The 22,146-nt window shown below is 33.0% G+C and overlaps 5 protein-coding genes across 6 annotated transcripts in view; all 5 read left to right on the forward strand.

The window, feature by feature from the left end:
- The window catches only part of LOC125825787 (UNC93-like protein 3), a 111,102-nt gene that overhangs the window by 34,272 nt on the left and 54,684 nt on the right, over positions 1–22,146 (forward strand). The gene's annotated exons all lie outside the window — the stretch shown is intronic.
- On the forward strand, positions 1,245–5,089 carry LOC125825896 (soluble inorganic pyrophosphatase 4). Its single transcript, XM_049505195.1, has 10 exons — positions 1,245–1,357; positions 1,438–1,492; positions 2,483–2,627; positions 2,735–2,763; positions 3,219–3,284; positions 3,364–3,471; positions 4,078–4,143; positions 4,215–4,335; positions 4,489–4,570; positions 4,695–5,089. The coding sequence occupies exons 3-10, from the start codon at positions 2,492–2,494 to the stop codon at positions 4,735–4,737; spliced, it is 651 nt and encodes a 216-aa protein (XP_049361152.1). The 5' UTR covers positions 1,245–1,357; positions 1,438–1,492; positions 2,483–2,491; the 3' UTR covers positions 4,738–5,089.
- On the forward strand, positions 6,112–10,670 carry LOC125825907 (uncharacterized). The gene is made up of 2 exons (XM_049505200.1): positions 6,112–6,792; positions 10,344–10,670. Exons 1-2 carry the CDS (start codon positions 6,158–6,160, stop codon positions 10,348–10,350), a joined length of 642 nt encoding a protein of 213 aa, XP_049361157.1. The 5' UTR covers positions 6,112–6,157; the 3' UTR covers positions 10,351–10,670.
- LOC125825938 (histone H2A-like) lies at positions 12,258–13,273 on the forward strand. Its single transcript, XM_049505228.1, has 2 exons — positions 12,258–12,538; positions 12,827–13,273. Exons 1-2 carry the CDS (start codon positions 12,344–12,346, stop codon positions 13,067–13,069), a joined length of 438 nt encoding a protein of 145 aa, XP_049361185.1. The 5' UTR covers positions 12,258–12,343; the 3' UTR covers positions 13,070–13,273.
- On the forward strand, positions 18,672–22,079 carry LOC125825857 (uncharacterized). The gene is made up of 3 exons (XM_049505148.1): positions 18,672–19,232; positions 20,191–20,615; positions 21,430–22,079. The coding sequence occupies exons 2-3, from the start codon at positions 20,214–20,216 to the stop codon at positions 21,895–21,897; spliced, it is 870 nt and encodes a 289-aa protein (XP_049361105.1). The 5' UTR covers positions 18,672–19,232; positions 20,191–20,213; the 3' UTR covers positions 21,898–22,079.

The following is a 22,146-nucleotide window of genomic DNA, read 5'->3' on the forward strand; positions in this document are numbered from 1 at the left end:
TCTCTCCCCTCTCCCAGATCTCGCTCGCCACTCTCACTTTATACAAACACAAGTGTATAAATTGCGTTTGTGTTTGTATAAAACGAGAGAAAATTGTATATATAAATACAAATACATATATTTTTGTTCTATACACTTGTGATTATACAAATACATATCTTCCCATGCCCATTTTTCTTTTGTCTTTCTCTCTTTTTCACTTTATACAAACACATATTATACAATTGATTCTTTTGTATATGTATACCGAAACACATAGGCATATCCAGGATTTTGAGATGATGGGTGCACTGTTATAAAAAGGTTGATCTATGATATAAATTTGATCGGTTCGACATTTAGGTTTTTACTACTGAAAACCGTTAAAATTTTAAAATTATAGGTCTAAACTTAATTCTTATATATATACATACCAATTACCACTTAGAGAAGTGTTATCTAATTTTAGAAAGAAAAATAAAATAAGATAAATATAAAATTCAAATTTCTAGCCTTGCGGAACGAAGTGCACCCAGTCATAATCGCATTATGTGATACATCAAGTGTGGGTTCACACATCTATAATTCAATGTATTTTTTTTAAAATATAACACTACTATATATGATCTCAGAAGGAAACCATGGGTTCACGTGAACCCGGTGACCCCCCATAGATAATCCTCTGCCGAAACAGATTATACAATTGCTTCTTTTGTATATGTATAACAAAATATACATATTAATAGTCATAGCAAACATAAAGTTTGTTATGGAGCACAATTATGCAAACTATAGCTATAACATACAAATATAATTTTTATATTTGCTATACGTGAAAGTTGCTCTATTAAATATCACTTCTAAATTCACAATTTAACACCATTTCACTTTGTAATAATATCTTTCATGAGTTTTTCATTTCTAAATTTATAATATAAAATTACCCAAACCGTTTTTTTACGTTGATATAATTTTTTATCAAGTTTATTATATTATCAAAAATTAAATGAAATAAATGACACGAATATTCCCTCCACCGCTTAAACTTAATCTCTTTTAACGGCATCTTCCCACCCTACATTTCCCGTCAAATCCCCAACCTCCACCGTTAGGAACTCCGTCACTATCACCGTTTTAAGTCCCACAACACCCAATAAAAATCCTCCACGTGTCCAAGTATTTATAATATTCGCTTCTAATTTAGAATCTTCCCTCTTCAGAAAAAAAAAAACAAAAAATAAAAGATGAAACGTAAGAATTATGCAATTATATTTTTTAAAGCTTTGAGCTGTTTAATAAAGCTTTAAAATGGTAGAGTTTTAAGAGCGGGAAGAAGGAGAAGAACGCGTTTTACACCTTCATTACTCAACTTTCTAGGGTTTATTCTCTTTCTCTTTTTTTTTTCTTCTATAAATACTCTTTCTCGGTTTGCCGTTGTTCATACGCTTTGTTTTGTAGATCTGAGCTGTGTGCTTCCACCGACGGTCTTCGTTTCCTCCTTCGTTTGCTTCAGGTATCGATTGTTTGCTTTAATGCGTTTTCTGTTCAATGTGCTAGTGATTTTTCGGAAAATGTGTTTGATGATCTTCATTTTACTCGTTTCAATCATTCATTTCTGTTTTTTTTTTGTTTTTGTTTTGTAGTAATGTTTTTAGGGATCGGTTACATTTTCTGCAGTTTTTGCTGATATGATTGGTTTTTGTTTGGATGGAGTGATGTTTTTGTAGTTAGGACTTAATTTCCTTGTTCATTTCCGTTTTTTTTTTTTTGAAGTTTTTTGGTTGAAAACGATTTTGTTTCTTCAGGTGAGAATCGCTTTCTTCACGGCATTTTTTTCTCTACTTTTAACTGATAAATAGTGTATTTGTTTCGTTTTCGCTCTGTTTTTTTTTTTGTTTGAATGTCTCTGCAGTAAATGCGTTTAAGCACATGAATTCTATAGTGTTCCATGTTTTCTGCTTCCGTTTGGTTCTGCTTTGCTTTCTGCACGTATTTCATGAATTCATGAACGGAAATATTGGGAGTGATTTTCGGCATGTTTATAGATTTCTGAGGAGTCAATCTTTTCGACTTCGTTGTCGTTATTGACTCTACTTAACTGGAATTACTGGCAATTGTTCTGTTTGTTTCATCTGAAGCTTACTACTTGTAAAGTCCTTACTGAGATAGATTGTACATATAGACAGCATGGCAAATTATAACCTCCATGTCAAATGTATATTGTATGCTTACATTATCTGTTAGAATAAGGTCTTTTTATTTGTTTACAGGAAGATAATAATTATTAATATTATAGAAATATAAATCATGACTTATATTTCCTGTATGGTTAAGTTTTGTTTGTTTCATTCCGAGTCTGGGTCATTGGTCTATAAATATACATATATTTCTTACCCGTTGTTTGGTCAGACAACTTTATTTGATGTTTCTACTCCGAAAGCTATCATTTTCTTTTCCTATACCTATGGAGATTCTTACGTGCTACTAATACCTTGATGTCCAGCTAGCAATTATGGTTCCACCTATCGAAACTCAAGTCAAGTCTCCAGTGTCTCAGAAGTTCTCCATTCCACCTCTTAATGAAAGAATACTCTCTTCTATGACACGGAGATCAGTTGCAGCTCATCCTTGGCATGATCTTGAGATAGGTATTTTATAAATTCTGTAAAGGGAAACACCATTCCTCACAGTTGTGCAAAAAAAAAAATGGCTCCTGGAATATTCTTCATGAGCTAAAATTTGTGTTTTGCTGCAGGACCTGATGCTCCACAGATTTTTAATGTGGTAAGGAATCTTTAAAACTTTCGAACTGATATTTAATATGGTTGAACCTTCATATTGGTTATACAAATAAGGCAATTTATGCTTCATGTATATGCTGAATAATATTTAGCTTGGGTGATAATTGATATCAAGTCCAAAACATATTGTAAATCTTCAAAATTTTAATGAGCAAGCATGATTGATTTTCTAGGCCGACTCTCTAATTTCATGTTAGATAGCTTAGATCAGCTGCTGCCAAAATTGGAGTCTTCGCTCTGGCTTTATGCTAACTTTTTTAAGTTAAGAGGTGCTTTACTTCTTGATAGTAATCTGTAAGTTCTTCACTGTGTAAAGTTGATTTTTCACCTAGGTACCTTGGGACTTACAAGAGGCTAATGTATGGTTGAAGTTATTTATGTTACCACATACTTGGTTGAGATGTTTTTGTATGTTAACCTACCAATTGGTTGGTGCAGGTGATTGAGATCAGTAAGGGGAGCAAGGTGAAGTATGAACTTGACAAAAAAACTGGACTGATCAAGGTATATGCGGTATATCTTGAAACGAGTAAAATTGTGAAATTTTAGCTGAGTGACCTGAAACGCTGTTTCATTATTCCAGGTTGATCGTGTTCTTTACTCATCAGTTGTATACCCCCATAACTATGGGTTCATCCCTCGTACACTCTGTGAAGACAGTGACCCTCTGGATGTCTTAGTCATCATGCAGGTGAGCTGATAATCCTTTCCCATTGTCCTGATAAACAACACACTTGTGGATATTTGCTGATAGTTGAACTGCAGCTAAGGGTCCAAGAACTTACCTATAACTTACATGTTTGTGTGTACGCAAGGGATGGACAAGATATAGTTAGGTCGTAACTTACCCAATCCACTCTTTTAACTTCCAAACCTATATCTACTACTACTTAAAAACGGTGCTGGATCAGAAAAGTTGATCTGGTTCTGGTGTTAGGTCTTATTATAGGCATATGTGATCTCAGTTATTGCTCTAAATTATGTGGACATTCTATTACCCTGTATATAACCTATTGACTTCTGTATTATGTCTTTTTTTCTATATGCTATAAAACTGTCGATTTTTCTTAAGAAGCCAATCCTACAATAGTTTGCCAGTGCAGTGCATGGGTGTCAAGGAAGTGGACAATTTAACCATTTGTGGCCTTTGCAATGCATATATTTGACAGATTAAAGAAATTATTAGTATTGTGGCTTTTACCTCTATGAACTGTGCTTTTTTATTTTATTTTTTAAAAAAAGGGGATGCCTATCAACAGTTATTTATTCTCTCGATTCTTACCATACTAATTTACAGGAACCTATTCTTCCGGGTTGCTTTCTCAGAGCTAAAGCAATTGGTGTTATGCCCATGATTGATCAGGTACTTATCTATGGTTAGAAGTAAATTTTGTGTCCCCAATCTTCCATGTATTAACTCTAGTCATAACACAGGGAGAAAAGGACGACAAGATAATTGCTGTCTGTGCTGACGATCCTGAATATAAGCACTACGCTGATATCAATGAGCTGCCACCCCATCGTTTGGCTGAGATCCGTCGCTTCTTTGAGGACTGTATCCTTTTCCAAAATCACAAATCTTAAGAGCAGCATGTATTTTAATTTCAGATGTTTATGAATTATCATTATTACGCTCATTTACTGTTTAGTGTGTGCAAGCATGAATATGAACTTAAGTATATGGTTTGGTCCTTGACTAATGTATCAGACAAGAAAAATGAGAACAAGGAGGTTGCTGTTAATGACTTTCTTCCATCCGACAAAGCCTTTGAAGCCGTCCAGCATTCCCAGTAAGTAACACCTACCACCATTTCAAACATTACCAGAAGTTCAATTTTTCTCCCTTCTGCAGTATGTTATGTTAACGAGAATTCATATTTCAGCTGCTTACGTATAATGTATTTTTTTTCTCAGGGATCTGTATGCAGATTACATTGTGGAGAGCCTGAGGAGATGATAGTCTTTTCATCTTCCTCAAGTCGTGAATGACCGTCAACATTACATTTCTCATACTAATATACTATATAGTAATACTTCTCTAATATTTCGTCTACTTGTACTGCTAAGCACAGTTATATACCATGTTACATGAGCATATAACATGCTATATATTATATATATATATATATATATATATATATCTACAATATGCTTGTATTATCTACTGTATGGGAAATTACTCTTCCATACAGTACATGATGATGACGAAAAGGAAACTTCACGTTTCCCCTGGTCAATTTTTGTATGATTTGAACTATCTCTTATTTGTCCGGTTTATGAAATGGATTATAAACGAAGTTAAGTTTGTATGCACTCTGTTCTGTTCCTTGAGTTTAATGGCGTCTATTTGATCTGTCCAAACTTGGTACTCAGTAGTTGTGAAGTTTATTCGGTTTGTATTATTAATGAACTATGGAGCGCAATTATGCAAATTATAGTTATAACATATAAATATGATTTTTATGTTTGCTATATGTGAAAGTTGTTCTACTTTTAATCATCTAGGAGAATTCACTTTTTTCATAATAGAACTCAGCTTTTATCGTCCAAGGGAAATCATGAAGTTCTGTGTTGAAAATCGATTGAAGGGGATAATTCAGTTGGTTTGGAGGGTGGTCATTCAATACCCCCTCAATGCCTTCTGAATCGAGTCTATCGCATAGAGTTTACCTCTAGTGTGTCATGTGTAGTTTGTAGGCTGGGTTATCCCCTTGAGAAATTGTAATTGAAATGAAAAAGGTTATGACAAATATCGTAGATAACCTGACAAATCATCATATATGGTAGTCATTATAGTTGAAATCATAATCAAAATGTAAAAGAGACTATTAATAATAATCGAAACTCAAAAAACAAATAACTACACGAGTAATACTTATTTTAATTACTCTATTACTAGTTCACAATTAAACAGATTCAATTAGGGATAATGTGAGAATGAAAATCAATTTATATGAACTGTTACTAATACCCCTAATATATATCCTAAGCCTTTGTGATTTGTTTGGCCAGTTTTTTGAAAGATCAAAAGTATTCCTTTCTTTAAAAAATTATTTATTTTGAAGAATAAAGGAGTTAGGTCCATATTGTCATTTTAAAAATGTAAAACAGTAGTATAAGCTAATTTTCATATTTCAAGCAGAAGTTGAAATTTTTTAAAACTAGAATCTCAAAAAAATTAAAAAAATAAGATTATCCCTATTAAAACAATTCTTTACTAAATTAATACTATTATTTTTAAAAGCATTTCTTTTTCAAAAAATAATTCATATAAAATAAGATATTTCACAGCTTCCTCCCTAATATTTTGGTTCCAATAAACCCCCAAAACCTCTGCTTAAACCCTTCGAAGTTCGAATCAACCACCGCCAACCGCCATGAATTCCTTTAACGCCACCACCCCAAACTTCGACAACCTTCTCCTCCAGTCCCTAATGAACCGTCTCCAAATTCGTCCTCCTTCAAACCCAACTTCCTCCTTTTCCCCACAATCCCTCGAAGATCTCCTCTTCAACACTCTCCCTTTCTCCGACGAAGATGAAGACGACGACGATAAGGAGTCTTCTTCTTCCAAATCTCAGCTAGCGAAAGAAGAATCGAGGGTTGAGAAAGAGATAATCCGGACAATTCTAACTGGAAAAACTGATTCGCTAAAACCAAATTCGGGTCAAGCTGTTGCTATTGGTGAACACCATATATGTATCGGGTTTCATGAGGATACGGGTTCGGATTATCGGGTGTGGGAGTGGCACGGGCATATCATGCTTTTTGATGAAGAAAATGGGTATTCACCTGAATACATATACGGGAATTACTTTGAAAGAGTTAATGGTAAGCTTATGAAGAAGAAACAAGAGGAGAAAGAAGAAGAGGAGAGTGAGAAAGAAGAAAAGGAGAGTGATGAGAAAGAGGAGAAGGTTGGGAATTTGGGGTTGAGAGAGTTGATATCATCAGGAGATTCGAATAATGAGGGTCGGATTCTTAGGAGGAATATGAATGCTGGCTCTACAAGGTTTATACTGAATCAATGCTTTTTTACCTTTTAGTTTTTTTTTATACTAGTTCATTTGCATCTATGCTCCAATGGTGTTTTGCTTGAGTATTTAGCATGTTTAGATATTTTGTTTATTGTGTTTTGGTTATCGCACTATTTCGTTGTTATTGCTCCTTTCTGAATGCGCGTACTACTTTACTTGTTAGTTGGTATGTTTTCTTTACTGTCGTTTTTTCTTGTCATAACTACTTTGATTTGCTTCACTTGAGCTGAGGATCCTTCGGAAGCATTCTCTCTACCTCATGAGGTAGGGGTAAGGTCTGAGTACACTCTACCCTCCCCGGATCCAACTTGTGGGATTTCACTGGGTATGTTGTTGTTGTTGTATAATATCAGGAGCACTTTAGATATGTTTTGGCTGTTTGCTTGTTCTGAATTGCGAATGTGCATCCCATATTAGGTAAATACATCGTCATTAAAAGTCTATTTCTGCCTCAAGTTCTTAGATAACTTCCACTTTTCCTACATCAATAGCCTTTTCTTCGAAGTTAATAACAAGATGCAAATTAAGGAATTGTGTTCCATATATTGAGATCTTTAGCAGTATACTACTCTAAAATGTGACCGTTAACACAAAAAAGGGAAAATGGTTAGATGGATGGTGAGTGAAGTTTGTCTTCAGAAGCCAGGGCAAAAATAAAACTCCTTCTGTCAAATTCTGATTTTTCTTTTCGGAGTAGAGGATCGCCAACAATATAAATGAAAATCCACCAGTTTCTCAAAGAGTTCTGTATCGTAGTTCTGGTTGAACACCACTAAGTTTGCTGTTAATTAGAATGAGCGAACTGCTAGGGGTCGTTTGGTAGAGTGTATAAGAATAATGCTAAATAGAGTGTATTAGTAATGTTTCATTAGCAATGCATGTATTAGTTATGCTTGTGTTAATTATACATAGATTATTTTAATGCATTGTTTGGTTTGATGCATTAAAAATTGTATGTATTGCATTAAAAAAATTGTTTACAAAGATACCCTTCACTTTTATGGTGGAAAAGATGTAAAAAAGATTTTGAGGGGCAATTGAGTCTTTTATCATATTAATGCATGCATTAAAACCATTGCATTGCTAATACCTAGAAATCCATGGTATTAGCAATGCACACCTTAATACACAATAGAGTATATAACTAATGCAAACATTAGTTATACATAGGTTGAAAAAGAGTACCAAACAAGGTACTAGTAATAGACAAGGCTAATACGTGCATTATTTTTTCTAATACACTCTACCAAACGACCCCTTATATTTATCTTCAAAGAAACTATTCTCTTATGTCAGTTTTCCAAGAACCAGGATTAAGAGTTAAGGCTATTAGCATACTAAAGTAGCAATTTTATACATTTGAAGACAATATGAACAACTAGATACATAGCATCTTATCCTCAGCATATTAGGTGATGCTTTGGAGTGACATCGTATGTGTGCTAAGCCCGCAAAACTTGTCTGAGGAGGAATATAACTATGTAGTGCAGCACTTAGTGACTTAACGTGTTCGCTAATCTTTGAACTGTGCTGATGTAATGCTTTTATAATCTGAACTCTTAGGGGTTGTTTGGTTGGTGGGACTTGGATAAATGCGGGATTATTTAATCCCGTTTTTGGTTATGGGTATTAATTGGTCCCCATATCCATTTGTACTAAAATGGTGGGATAATCTGTCCCATATAGAAGGCAGAATATCCTTGTCTATCCCATCTCAGTAGCCTAACGACCCCTTATTATGATACAAAGACAACAAAAACAGTTAGCTCTTTGCTGGATCCATGTCAAATGGAGTACAATAGTAATGTGCTCATACGCATTGAAGCCAGAGAGACTTAGCATCACTATATAGGGTTGACTCCTCTACTGTCTCAATTGTAATTTACACCAAAGATCTTCCAAGAAAGTAAAGTCACCGAATAATCTATGATGAAGCATTTTCTTTAACCTGTTTGTGTGTACTACTCATTAATTCTTGTCAGATTCTTTTAAAAATTTACTTGTTTGTTTAATTTCTTTCATTATCTTTCCTGTGTGTCCGCACACATATAAGATATTGAGGAGGAACAACCCCACATATGGATAATTAAACTATTCTAGTTATAAATTAAAAAAAATATGGTGCAAGTCACTAATCAGTATTTCAGTGTTTCCTCCATTTTAAAAGCAACAACAGCATACTTCAGTGTTTGCTTTTCCTGAGAACCCAACTAAAAAGAATTAAGTGTAAATAACCAATATAATTTGTTCAAAACTGTGCAAAATTGATATGTTAATGCTGAAGGTAACAGATGGGAATTCAGTATATTGCTGTTTATTTATGCTGATTCATATATTGTTTGAATGTAACAGTAAATAGAAGTAGAAAATAGAGGCTGAATATGCAGTCTTAAGATCAAGCTTGCATTTCATATTGCGCCAACTTTTTCCCAGCAAAGAAGCTCTTTTGCTTTAAAATAATGCCTGACCCATCATCTGCCTAGTCCCATTAAATTAAGTCTTAGCCTGCCCCGCCCTACCCTGGTACACTAATTGGCGCCTCGCGGCGCTCTGCCCTGTTAAGGATTTGACCTGCCCTGTCCCACCTATGCCCTGCCATATCGACATCCCTAGTCTTCTCCCTATACAAAATGTGGTCATCATACAACAAAATTGACAATATTGTGTTACTCTAAGAGCTTCAAAGTGTGAAACTGTGCTATGATTTTTTGCTTTACTCTAACCCTTCATTGTAAGAACAGGGACTGATCTAGAAATGGGTTTTGAAAGCGAGGGGTAGGGGGTGGGGAAGGAACTATTGAAATTTGAACCAAACCTTTACAAAACACCATAAGATAATATATTAGTTCTTGATACAAAGGCGTATCCGAGTAAGAGACTTCTATTACTTCCAACAACAACAACAAACCCAGTGTAATCCCATATGTTGGGTCTGGGGAGGGTAGAGTATGCAGACCTTTACCCTACCTTGCGAGTTGAGGAGGTAGAGAGGTTGCTTCCAATAGACCCTTGACTGAACGAACGATGAAAAAGAGGCAGCAGAAACAACAAGAAGAAAATAAGGGCCAAAGAAATAGCATGTAGTAATAGAAATCTAAAGATGAGGAACAAAAGAAGTCTAATACTAATACTCTGAGAATGGAAACTTCTATTACTCCCGTAGGAATATATTTATCTCATAGCTGATCCTTCATAAGATCTGTTGCGTACATATAATGATGGGACTCTCTACTAACCCTCTAGGCATGCGTATTTGCTAGACATTTTTATTGAAAATCTTTATCTCTCCAAATTTTAGTTAGCATCCATTGTCTTTCACTTGATGCATTCGTCCTATATGATGTTTTAACTTACTAGTTGCTTCTTGTGTGCTTGAATGTGGTTTTAGCTGATTTTTCTCCAATTTCTCCACTTCTAATATTTGATTGTTCTTTTGTGCTACGAAGAATATTTTACTCTCCTTCCTCGTTCCTCCTCGTATCTGTTCATTCTTCTTGACTGAGTTTTCCTTGTTACAAATTGACAGGGTCTAGAGGTTTGCTGTTTTACACCAAAGAAGCAATTTGAGGTTTGCTGCGTATTTTCGCTTGGCTGCATGGAGATTTTTTACTTTTCATTTTCCCAAGCTACTTGGTGTTGTGTTAAAATAGCTATTTGCAAATTGTGATCTTACATGGTCTGAAATATTGCATTTGCAAAGCAAAATAGGAACTCCTAGCAGATGAGAATAGCTCTTTATTTTCTTTAATTCTCTCTTAATTTTTTCAATTTCTTTATTACAAGGGAGGTTGAAAATCTGTTTACAGAATAAGCTACTCTTCTTTCATAAGCAAATGTTTTTGGAGCTTTTGTATGTAGAGAATGCTTTTAGCTCTAGCTAATTGTCCTTTTTTACGTGTGATTTCTATACGGTCGTGTCTAAGGGCATATCATTTGAAGTATATAGTCATCCCATTTTAGGATAGTTTTTGTTTTATTTAGTAGATTTTGAATCAAATTTTAAAATTTATTTTCAAATATTTTTTTGGGCGAAGAAATGTGATCTTCAAAGTTTTCGGACTTCTACTCATAGAATTAAAAAAAATCAAGTAAAATGCACATGTAAACATAACTTCAAATTTTGAGTATTATTACTTCAAAACTCATAATTTTAAATTACACGTAAGAAAGCGATGGCCGATGAGATGGCAAAAAAATCTTTTCTTTTAGTACAAAAATATTAGTGATGTCCTTAAACAAGAATGCTCTCTTTATTATTGTGATATCTTCATTATTTTTTTATTTATTTTTTCCATTCAAATCTATTTTGATATGTGGTATATGAGTTGACAGTCTTTCATAAACATATCTCTCCGCCTTTTCGAAATAAGGATAAAGTTTGTATATTTAAGAAAAATGAGAAGATTTTCAAATCAAGTATGATAAACAATAGTGTTGTTTCAATAACACTAGCAAAAAATTTAGTGTAATTAGCATGTGTCTCGCATACCAGATACGTGAGCGAGATAAGAGAGTGACAACAAGATAGGAGGGAGGCGTGAGTGCGAGATTTGTCTATGTATCCTAGATAAATGCGAATCTACTTGGATAAAGTGTATCTAGAACAAATTAACCTAATTTTGAGTCCATATATTTCGAGATACATGTATCTGGACGTACCAAAATCTGGTAAGATTCATAATATTACAACATAACTTGTATTTAAGTAATTAGATTATATACTAGTGAGATTATTGTAAGTTACCCTTAAATAAAAAGTGTTGGCCCCGACCCCGGTCCGTCCCCAATCAAGCCTAAAGGGTCAAGAGCTTATATGGACCAGACTTATACGCCCTAGTTTTAAAGGGTTTGAAAAATCTTATTCCAATCCTATCCTAATAACGGGTTGGGTTGGGCTGATCCTATGGGCTAATCCCATTTTGACGGCTCTATGTATTTGTGTATAGTAAATGAACTTACAAAACGAGTTGCTAAGTTCTGCGTATGTTTTACTTTTTTCCGACCTCTGTGAAATTATATTAAATATGTAGTATTCTTGTATCTATATAGCAATAAGTTTGATTTTATTTTTTATTTTTTTGAAAAAAAATGAATCAAATTATTTTAAATCAATTTTCGATTTGTTAAATTAATTAGACTTGATTTATTAATTTGATTGATTTTGTGGTATTTACTATATTAGTATATATTTTTTGTGAGTCCTTCAATTATTTATAGGAAACCTAAAAGCTTAGCTTATCCAGTCTGTCAACATCACTCAACAAAGTCACACGTGTTCTCCTCTCATTTGTCAATTTATAATCACACGGATCGTCAGCATTCTCATCTCACAGCCGTAGATTTATCCCAAAATCGAACGGCTCAAAATACTCTTCTCCAAAGAAAGTCCATTTCTTCAAGCACAAACCTCATATATAAAACGTCAGCTTACTGTAACTCAAATTCAATCACAATCAATTCAAACGAAAGCAATACAAATTATTCATTGAAATTATCATTTGGGGTTCAGTTTTTTTGAGCTAAAAAATGGAGAAGAAGGGTGCTGGAGGAAGAAAAGGTGGTGGTCCAAAGAAGAAGTCAGTTACAAGATCTGTTAAGGCTGGATTACAGTTTCCGGTGGGTAGAATTGGGAGGTATTTGAAAAAGGGTCGTTATTCTCAGCGAGTTGGAAGTGGTGCACCTGTTTATCTTGCTGCTGTGCTTGAGTACCTTGCTGCTGAGGTATATTTCCCTAAATCTTCAATTTTTAGTATCTGGGGTTTGTTGTTAGCTAAAATTGAGTTTTTTTAGTATATGGGGTTTAGGGTTATTATGAGAGTGAGTGTGGGATCTGGAAATTTTTACTTTTAGCTCATGTTTGATGATAAATTTTTGAAATTGAAACTTGAAAATTTGATTGAATTAACTATGAAGTTATTATAGATAATGGAATTTTTGCTTCTAAGAGTGTTTCTAATTTGCTTGAATACAATTAGTGTATTGGTGTTGATTTGTCTTCTCTTTGTGTAGGTTTTGGAATTGGCTGGAAATGCAGCGAGAGACAATAAGAAGAACAGAATTATACCAAGGCATGTTTTGTTAGCTGTGAGGAATGATGAAGAACTTGGAAAGCTTCTAGCTGGTGTAACCATTGCTCATGGAGGTGTTCTTCCTAACATCAATCCAATTCTTCTGCCTAAGAAATCTGATAAAGTTGGAAAAGAATCTACTAAATCACCATCTAAGGCTACCAAATCACCACGAAAGGCTTAAATTTGTGAAGAGCAACACTTCTCGTAATGGACACTCTACCAAAGTTGCATGATTTAGGATTTTATGACTTGTGTTTGTTCAAATAATCTGTCAATGTACGTAGGTTTTGGTATCTATTTTCTGTTTGTAGTAAGGCTTAAAAGTACTTGTTTTATGTTTTGTAAAACAAATCATTTGCAGTTTTATCAATTATTACTTCAATGGCTATATGTGAAGGAAATAGTGAAGTTTTAGAATTATGTTTTGGTCTTGTGTTGCCTTTGGATTGATGGTAGTTGACAAATGTTCTGTCGTTACTGTCTTTTCTCAGTAAATCAGTCACATAGTCCGAAATAAGGTTAGCGATGGAAATTTAGCCATTTTTGGTTGGGTTTTTTTTGGGATGGAATGTTGTCCATGGGTTCTCGAGGGTATAAGCTTTTTGCTTCCTTGTTCCAGCCAATCCCCCCGTTGAATCGAGGACTGTCATGAACACCAAATAAGGTTAGTGATGGGAATATAGCTATCTTTTAGTTGAGTTTTAGGGAGTTGGAATGCTCTCCTATGGTAGTACATGGGTTCTCGAAGGCATAAGCTTCTTGCTTCCTTGTTCTAGCTAATCACCCGTTGAATCGAGGAATCTCATGAACCAAATAAGGTTAGTGATGGGAATATAGCTATCTTTTAGCTGGGTTTAGGGGAGTTGGAATGCTCTCCTGTGGTAGTACATGGGTTTTCGAGGGCATAAACTTTGTTGCTTCCCTGTTCCAGCTAATCCCCCGTTGAATGGAGGATTGTCATGAACCAAATAAGGCTAGTGATGGGAATATAGCTATCTTTTAGTTGGGTTTTGGGGAGTTGGTATGTTCTAATAAGAAAATTATATTACGTATATAAGCTAGAAATTACTTTGCAATACAAAATTACTCTATTAAATTCTAAACATGCTTGATGAAATTTTTTCTTTAGGTTAATGATGTAGGCTTTTTTTGTGGTCTAGAGCCCACGTTGAAGTCTCGACTAGTTATTCAATCTCTCTGTATATACGAGCACTTAGTATTTATATCAAATTAGTCAACCCCTTTGTATATACTACCACTCAGGATCCGTTTGGTAGGAGGTATTAATCAAAACAGTCCATGGATTAAAATTTAGTCCAACAAATACATTTTTGGTTACTTTATTTGACCTAATTCATATATTAGTTATACCTCATACAATGTCTTATTTTATCCCTAAAAAGGGGAGGGATAACTAATCAAATGTTTAACAATCCTTGGATAAGACCCCTAAATGACTAGATTATCCCCAAAAAAAAAATCTAATTTTTTTTTTGTAATTTAATGTTCCTTTTTATTTATATGAGAATATTTATAAATATTCTTTTAACTTCTCCAAACTCGTTCCATTTAATTTGATGATTTTCAAACTAATATTTTTCCATGTTTGATTTGTTATATTGAGTTGAGTTTTTTTTTTTATTATTTTTTTTAAATGTAGTTCATCCATTGACCACTTGAACTATTTGTTTTTTTTAGGGCAAATTACATAAATCACATACTTTTAAGGTAAAATTACAATTTATCCCTTAAAAGTTTATAATTACAGAAATCCCTCAAACGGATACAAAAATATAAGTGCTGATACATTAATCTGATGCGCGAGATACAATAATTGTTAAGTAAGATACATTACATTTTATACATGATATACTAATCTGATGCGCGAGATACGATAATATAAGCGCTGATACATTAATCTGATGCGCGAGATACACTAATCTGATGCGCGAAAATGAGACAATTTGAAAATTTGTAAAACTTATAGGGGATAATGATAATAAGTAAACTAAAATGTGAGATTTCTGTAATTTTTCTTTTAAAAAAAAAAAATAAGCTTAGCGTATTTGAACAATTTAAGTAGCGTTAAATCTATGTTAAGTTTAGGGAATACTTAACCAACAAAAAATTAAAATATATACCGTGCTATCAAGTATCTCTATAGTGACATATCACACCTCAAAATTAATAATATTTTATATATATATACTTTAGTATTTAACTTGACTAATTAAATGAAATATAAAATCTCAAAATAACTTAGGGTATAATAGAAAATAAACTTTTAATAAGAGTTTTAAACTTGACATAAGATTAGGTGAGAAACAATGAACCAAACGGTTGATAAAATCTAATCCCTGCATTGCTAAACCCTGCATTACTAATCCCTACATTACCAATTCATGCGTTAGTAATCCCTGCATTATGCATCTTTGTACCAAACAACCCCTCCGTGTTTATATCAAATTATGTTAGATGAAACTGAAATCCGACAGATACACCTAATCTTTAAATCGTGGATCTCGATTTGAATTGTAATAGGGAAAATTTTCAAAACAACAATATTTTAGCTTTTAATGGGACTCCTTAGCAATAGTTTCACTATTTATTTAAAATGTCAATATTTTAGTTTGTTAAGGATTGAGTTATGTATTTATTTTATTTTGATTAATTTGAAAGAATACAAATAAATAATAACTGAATAGAGAAAATCATGGAACAAAAAATTTCAAAAAAGGTAATTTTTAAAAAAAAATTAACATCAGTTACATTTTTGAAAGAGCATATGTTGCCATTTTTCTTTCTAGTGTTTTTTTCTTTGTTCTTAAGAATTTCATTTTTTTTTTTGGAAACAGTAGTTAGTATTTTATATCTTTTATGAGTGGAAGTGTTGGAAAATTTCTAATGCCCTCTGTTTTGGATATTTAAATGTTTGAACTTCTTTGAATATGTGTTCATCCGAAATGTATTCGAATACCTAATGATATGTATAACTAATTTAAAATACAAAAAATGTTGGTATTGATTTATTATGAATACAACTCTTTGGCATTCTAGTTCAAGTACAAAAATAAAGGCAGTTGTGTAGTATATACCAAAATATATATACAAATTAGTTGTAGATCGAAATGATATTGAAAAATACAGTTGCGATGAATACATATATAATACATAGAATAAGTTTATTCAAAATAAATTGTATTTATATTTCAATACCCAATTTTGTTATATTATTATTTCACTTTAAATTTGCAGAAAATATTTTCTAGCTTAGTTTTTATTTCAAATATCATGTTGTATTTCAATATAATTTTGTATATCAAACGCAGAATGAATACCAATAATTTTGTATTTCCCTTCTTGTGATGTATTCGTCGCACAATTTTATATATTATGTATTCATAAAATTATATTGCTTTAGCCAAATAAAATACAAAATATGTCTTACTAAGTTTGTATTTCAAATATCAGGTTGTATTTCAGTATGATTTTGTATTTCAAACGAAAAAATGAATACCAATAAGTTTTCATTTCCCTTCTTATAATGCATTTGTCACAATTCTATAAATTATGTATTCAATCATAAGATATAGAATTGTGACGAATACATTATATACCTATTTAAATTACTACAAACTAAAAAAGAAATACAATGTTTTAAAATAAAAATACAAATGATGAGTAAAAGAAAAACAATTGACAAACAAAAATTAATAGGAATACAGTTGTGGTATGAATACAATTTTGGAACCTTCTTCTTTGACTGTCTTTCTTCTTCTTCTTCATCTCCTATGTTCTTTTTTTCGTTTTTTTCCATCAAAATCGAATCTGAATCTGTATTCACTTGTGCATTAGTAACCCTATAAGCAAAATTCAAAATTATTAAATATGAATGTATAAAAAAATCAAACAATATATGATGTATGTGTGCTAATGTAGTTACTACAATCTACTAAATCTCAAATATGAAGACAAATTTTTTGATAATTTGAATTTCGAAATTATCAAAAATTAGAATGTATTTGATGAATAACTAAACAAAATAAACATACATATATGAATTTCTAGATTCTCCAAAATCTGAAAAATTAAAAGAAGATCACAAAAAAAATGAAAATCATAACTATTTGATGAATAACTAAACAAAATCACATAAAAATTGAAAAATTCGACTGAAAATCCGTAATATATAGAATCGGTGATTTAAACATCAAATCAAAATGGATAATGGAAATTACCTTGCCAATCGATAAATCTGCTTGAATTAATAAATAGATTTCATTTAACAATAAAGAAGATTTCTTGATGAACAACAATTTAGCACCTTGAAGAAAGATAAACTTGAAACTTGAAAGGTGGGGAAGAAACGTGAATGGAGTTGAAAAAAGGTTAATGTGTATTGGTTTATTTTTTTTTTCTTTAAACGGTTATTGGTATATAATTTGGTCCAATATAGGACTCTTTCCATAAATAAAATTAATTTTAAATACGAAAATCTGAATACATATTATTTTATAAAAATATTGTCATTCTGCCATTTTAAATAAATAATTTAAAGTGTTGTTATTTTGACTAATTATGTTAGGTATTATGACTTAATTACTAATTTTCCCATTGTAATATACGGGGCCCAATGAGGAATATATTGAAGCCCAGCCCAAGTTCCATAAATATCTGCATCTGAGAAAATGAAATCTCGCTATACTTACACGTGTACGAACAGGATTAGCCATGTCACATTCATTGACTCAGTAATATTTTACTGACAGACTAAATTATTGTGAAATTATAATTTGAGATGAACTTTATATTATATTTGACTGATAATATAAATTCATCGAAATGGATTATTTTATTTATTTCTTTTTACTTGTATGTTAACTTTACCTATGAATAATAAATAAAATGATAATTATCTTCTGTCTATTTATTTTTACTTGTTCACTATTTGTTACTTGTCATTTTTAACCTATCAAGAAAATTTAATTATTTTTTCATATATTTACGCTTAGCTTTAATTATTTTTCAAGACTAATATTAAACATAGAAATAATATGATAAAATAGTGTTGTCAATTATTATTTTATTAATAAATATATCAAATTCAAATATGATATAAGTAAAAATAAAGAAAGTGAGTATTATATTAACTTTTGAAAACTCTATAATTAATTCACTTGCTTGTAAAATACATTGGAGAAACAACTATGGTTAAATAAAGATAAATTAGAAACTAAACTCGTTATTTGGGCAACAAGTTATTCATAAATTAATTATCCCAAGATTATTATCTAGGATTGTTATCCATCCTCAATATACGAAAAAATAACATTACTATTGTGAAATAGCTATTCTCAAAATAAAGTATCCCACTATTTTACTTTAGATAAATTCATTTTAAAATAAATTTGATAATTAATTATCTCATCACTTATACTAAACACACTTTTAATTAATTTATTTTAAAAAAAAACAGAAAAATTATAAATTTTATCCCAAAATTAATCCTCAAATATATCTTTTTTCTTTTGATTTTTCACTCGGTGTCCGGAGCAAACATTGGTGCTCCAACTACCGCATTAGAGCACCAACTAAATTTGGATCGCCTACTGCAAGACTCATTTGAATGCCTACATTAAAGCCCGATTAAATTCAAATTGCACACCACAGAACCCGTCGAGTCTCACCACCGCACCACAATCCCTAGCCAACCAACAACTATAGTTTTCATTTTTTTTTAACGTATTGAATACACTATAAAGGAGTACCCTATAAATATAAATATTTGTCTTTTTCTCCCATATCTCCCCAATTTCATTTTTTTGGTCTTCCGTTGAATTCGATGGTAATTTAGGGCTATAATAATGATCCGATTTACTCGTTTTCTGGTTATGCTTCTTTGAAATTCGAGCAATTCAATCTTCTTCATCCATTATTTCGATCACTGTAATTTGAGATTTTGTTGTGTGGAGGTGAATCGAGGTTTGTTTTTTGGGAATTAGGGATTTTGGTGGCGGTGGCGGTGGGAAATCGAAGGGCATCGCTTCCTTACGATGCATTCGGTGTCGCCTTTTCTATTGGATCTGTTGACTTTACCTCAAGCTGCTTCTTTCTATGGCGTTTTGTGTTCTCATCGTTTGAAGCCTTGGCGTAATAGTTTTAGTTAACGTTTAATTTATCTTCGTCTGTTTATTTTTTGTTCTGCGTTGCTGTTTCAGTTGCTATCTGCTGGTTTTCTGTTTGTTTCGAGGGATTTTTCAGCTATATCAGATCTTTTTCCGAGTAGTTGTAGCCGAATCTGGTGGAAATTTGCGTGATTTTGCTTTATATCGACATACTGAAAGGTAATGATTTGTGATTTGATTGTTTTTTGCAATTATAGGATCTGGTTGTTGATCTGATTGGTGTTTTATGGTTATTTAAATTACATAATATCTGTTTTGGGTAGAAAAAAGTTATCTTGCTTCCGATCTATGTCTAGATAATGCATAAAGTTTATAATTGATCAGTTCTAGTAACGTTTGGATTCTGTGATGGCTAATTCTTGTAATGATGAACTAGGTGTGGTGATCAGAAATCCATACTTTTAACTTTTAAGGCAGATTACTTATAGGCAGGGTGCAATATTTGCCTTAAAGATAGATAGTTAATACTACAAGTGGGGTCTCGGGGGATGGGATAGGATGCATGTAAACTTTACCCCTATTCTTGTGGGGGTGGAGAGGCTGTTTCCAATAGATCCTCGGCTTAAAAAATATGTAGTCAAAGTAGGATTGAGAGGAAATTGATGGCAACAAAATAGCTAGATAAACGGTGCAAATTAAGAATACGTAGTAGTGAAAATTGAAGAATAAGATATGATACAAATACTAAGAATACTAAACAAGGAGAAGAGGAGACTTGCCCCCTACCTCTCCCACATAACAGTACAACAACACTCGGCTACCTATTACCCTTGTCCTTGACCCCATACCTTCCTATATAGGGTCATGACTCTAAATTGAAGATGACTAGCCAGAATTTTGGAAGTATTTGTTTGAGGTGCAGCATCCCTATTAACTAATGTTATGAGAAGCAATGCGCATTCTTTTTTTGACTTTAGATTTGCTTCTTTGTCATGATAGATGGATCAAATCTTGAAGGATCTAAAAAATATATATTGATAACTTTGAGATGACTGGTTAAGTTCAACGTGCAATTAATTATCCTCGAAGTTCAGTTGTATAACTGTAACATCTTTGTTCTTTTCTAACAAATGTTGCTTCTTGTTTGTGCTGAGACTACGTGTGCATGTTTGTGCAGATCTTTGCTGCTCTCTTTAATTGATGGCCGTTTGTTCTGCGAATTACAAGTTCGACTCTGAAAGTATAAGTTGCTTTTGTGAGTCATCAAAGGAGACTCTTGGTTGTGCTTCTGGCATTCCAGGAGGTCCTTTTGCTAGTGATCTTGCGCACCGTTTTACTGAATCTCTGAATATTAAGGATGGTGAAGACTTGATTTACAAGGAAGATTCCAACACATTGGAGGAAGATGGAAGTGAAGAAGATTTGGATGCAAATGACACTGACACTGGCAGTACAGACTCAAAAAAATGCTTGATCAAGTCCTCAGAATTTCCATGCTCTGCTTTGAGCACTCCCCCTGCTGAGTTGGTTCATGGGAAGGAGGAGCAGGAGGCTGATGCTAAATCAACTGACTTGCCTTATTCACGTTCCATATCTTCACCTGTGAGTTTTCCTTATACATTTAAGGTCAATTTCCTAGCATATTCATTTTAATGATAAAGGGTTTCTAACATATAAAAAAGATGTAGAAGGTTTTTTAACTACCTGTTCTTAATGAAGTTTTTAGTCCACTTAAAGATATCTTTTGTTATATAAGAAAATGTACTGTTGTCTGCTTGCATGAGTATTGCCAATTTCAAGCATAATTTGCTTTAATGATAAAGGGTTTCTTACATATAGAGAAGACCTAGAAGGTCTTTTGACTCCCTGTTTTTAATGAAGATTATAGTCCTCTTTGGATATTTTTTGTTATATAGGGAAATATACTGTTGTCTGCTTACATCAGTATTCCTTAATAGAGCCGTATGCATTCTGATCTCAGTTCACGACCCCCCACCCCCATCCCACCCCGAGTATATGCTTCAACAGGAATCACACCATGGAAATTACTAGTGGGCATATGAAAATTTAAAGTTACATTGTTTTCAATTATAGAAAGGCGGCATTTTTTTTTAGACGGACCGAAAATGGAAGTGTGTCACATAAGTTGGGACAGAGGGAGTATATTTTTTTTCCAGCATATGTTTTGCGGTTCCTTGTATCTCTCTCTCTATATATCTCTCTGTTATTTACTCATGGCTCTGGACTCTGTTATCAAGGCTGAAACAACAGTATTTTGGAACAGCAGTTGAAGCATATTACTCTCATACACAGAGGGAGACTGTATTGGGATTTTTTCAGGGTTGAGCTATTAAGTTATTTCTCATTATATTGTTGGTTAACAGTTGTGTTTTTCCCTTCTTTTTTATTCTCTCAGACAGCTTTGACGCTTGTATCTGCCATTAAAGGTAGCCGTGAGAAACAAGGCAAAGCACCCAAGAAGCTGTCTGTGAAATGGGCTCCCGATGTGTATGACCCTATCCCGACAGCAGTTTCACATGTGCCAAACAAGGTACAACGCCACAGGAGTGACCACAGGAAGAATGGAAAGAACAAGCAGAAAAGTAATGGCAAATCTTCACGTGGGAGCAAAGGTAAAGACAAGAAACAAGGTCGCAAACATGGTGGAAGTACCCGGAGGAGTTATTATCCTCTAGAGGATAACGACATAATGACTTGTTCTAGCTTTCACTCTCTGGAGGATAACATTACTGCTCATTCTAGTGGGCTGCAGGCTGGTGCCATGGATTATGATATCGGCAGCCCCCCGGATTCATTCTGTGGTAGCAGTTTCCTAAAGAAATCTGTCACAAAGTTGCATTTCCCAGTTGCAAAGGCTTCATGAGCTTCCTTTCTGATCCGTTGGTGTGTGTTCTTCTCGATTGTTTCCTGTAGTTCTGTAAATAAATAAGTTTGACGCTTAACTGAGTTGTGTGAGTTGTTGGCATTTTTGTACTTAAAAACCTTATAAACTTTTGACCTGTTGAATGGACGGATTACTTTTTGCTTAGCTATGTTTGTAGTTTGTTTGAGCAAATTGTCTAAAGTTGTTTCATTGCGTTTTTTTTTCTGATTTTGAGATTTTGATCATGAA

Source organism: Solanum verrucosum, unplaced genomic scaffold, assembly GCF_900185275.1.
Source record: "Solanum verrucosum unplaced genomic scaffold, falcon-dt-bn FXZP01000125.1, whole genome shotgun sequence".
In the NCBI taxonomy this organism is placed as follows: Eukaryota; Viridiplantae; Streptophyta; class Magnoliopsida; order Solanales; family Solanaceae; genus Solanum; species Solanum verrucosum.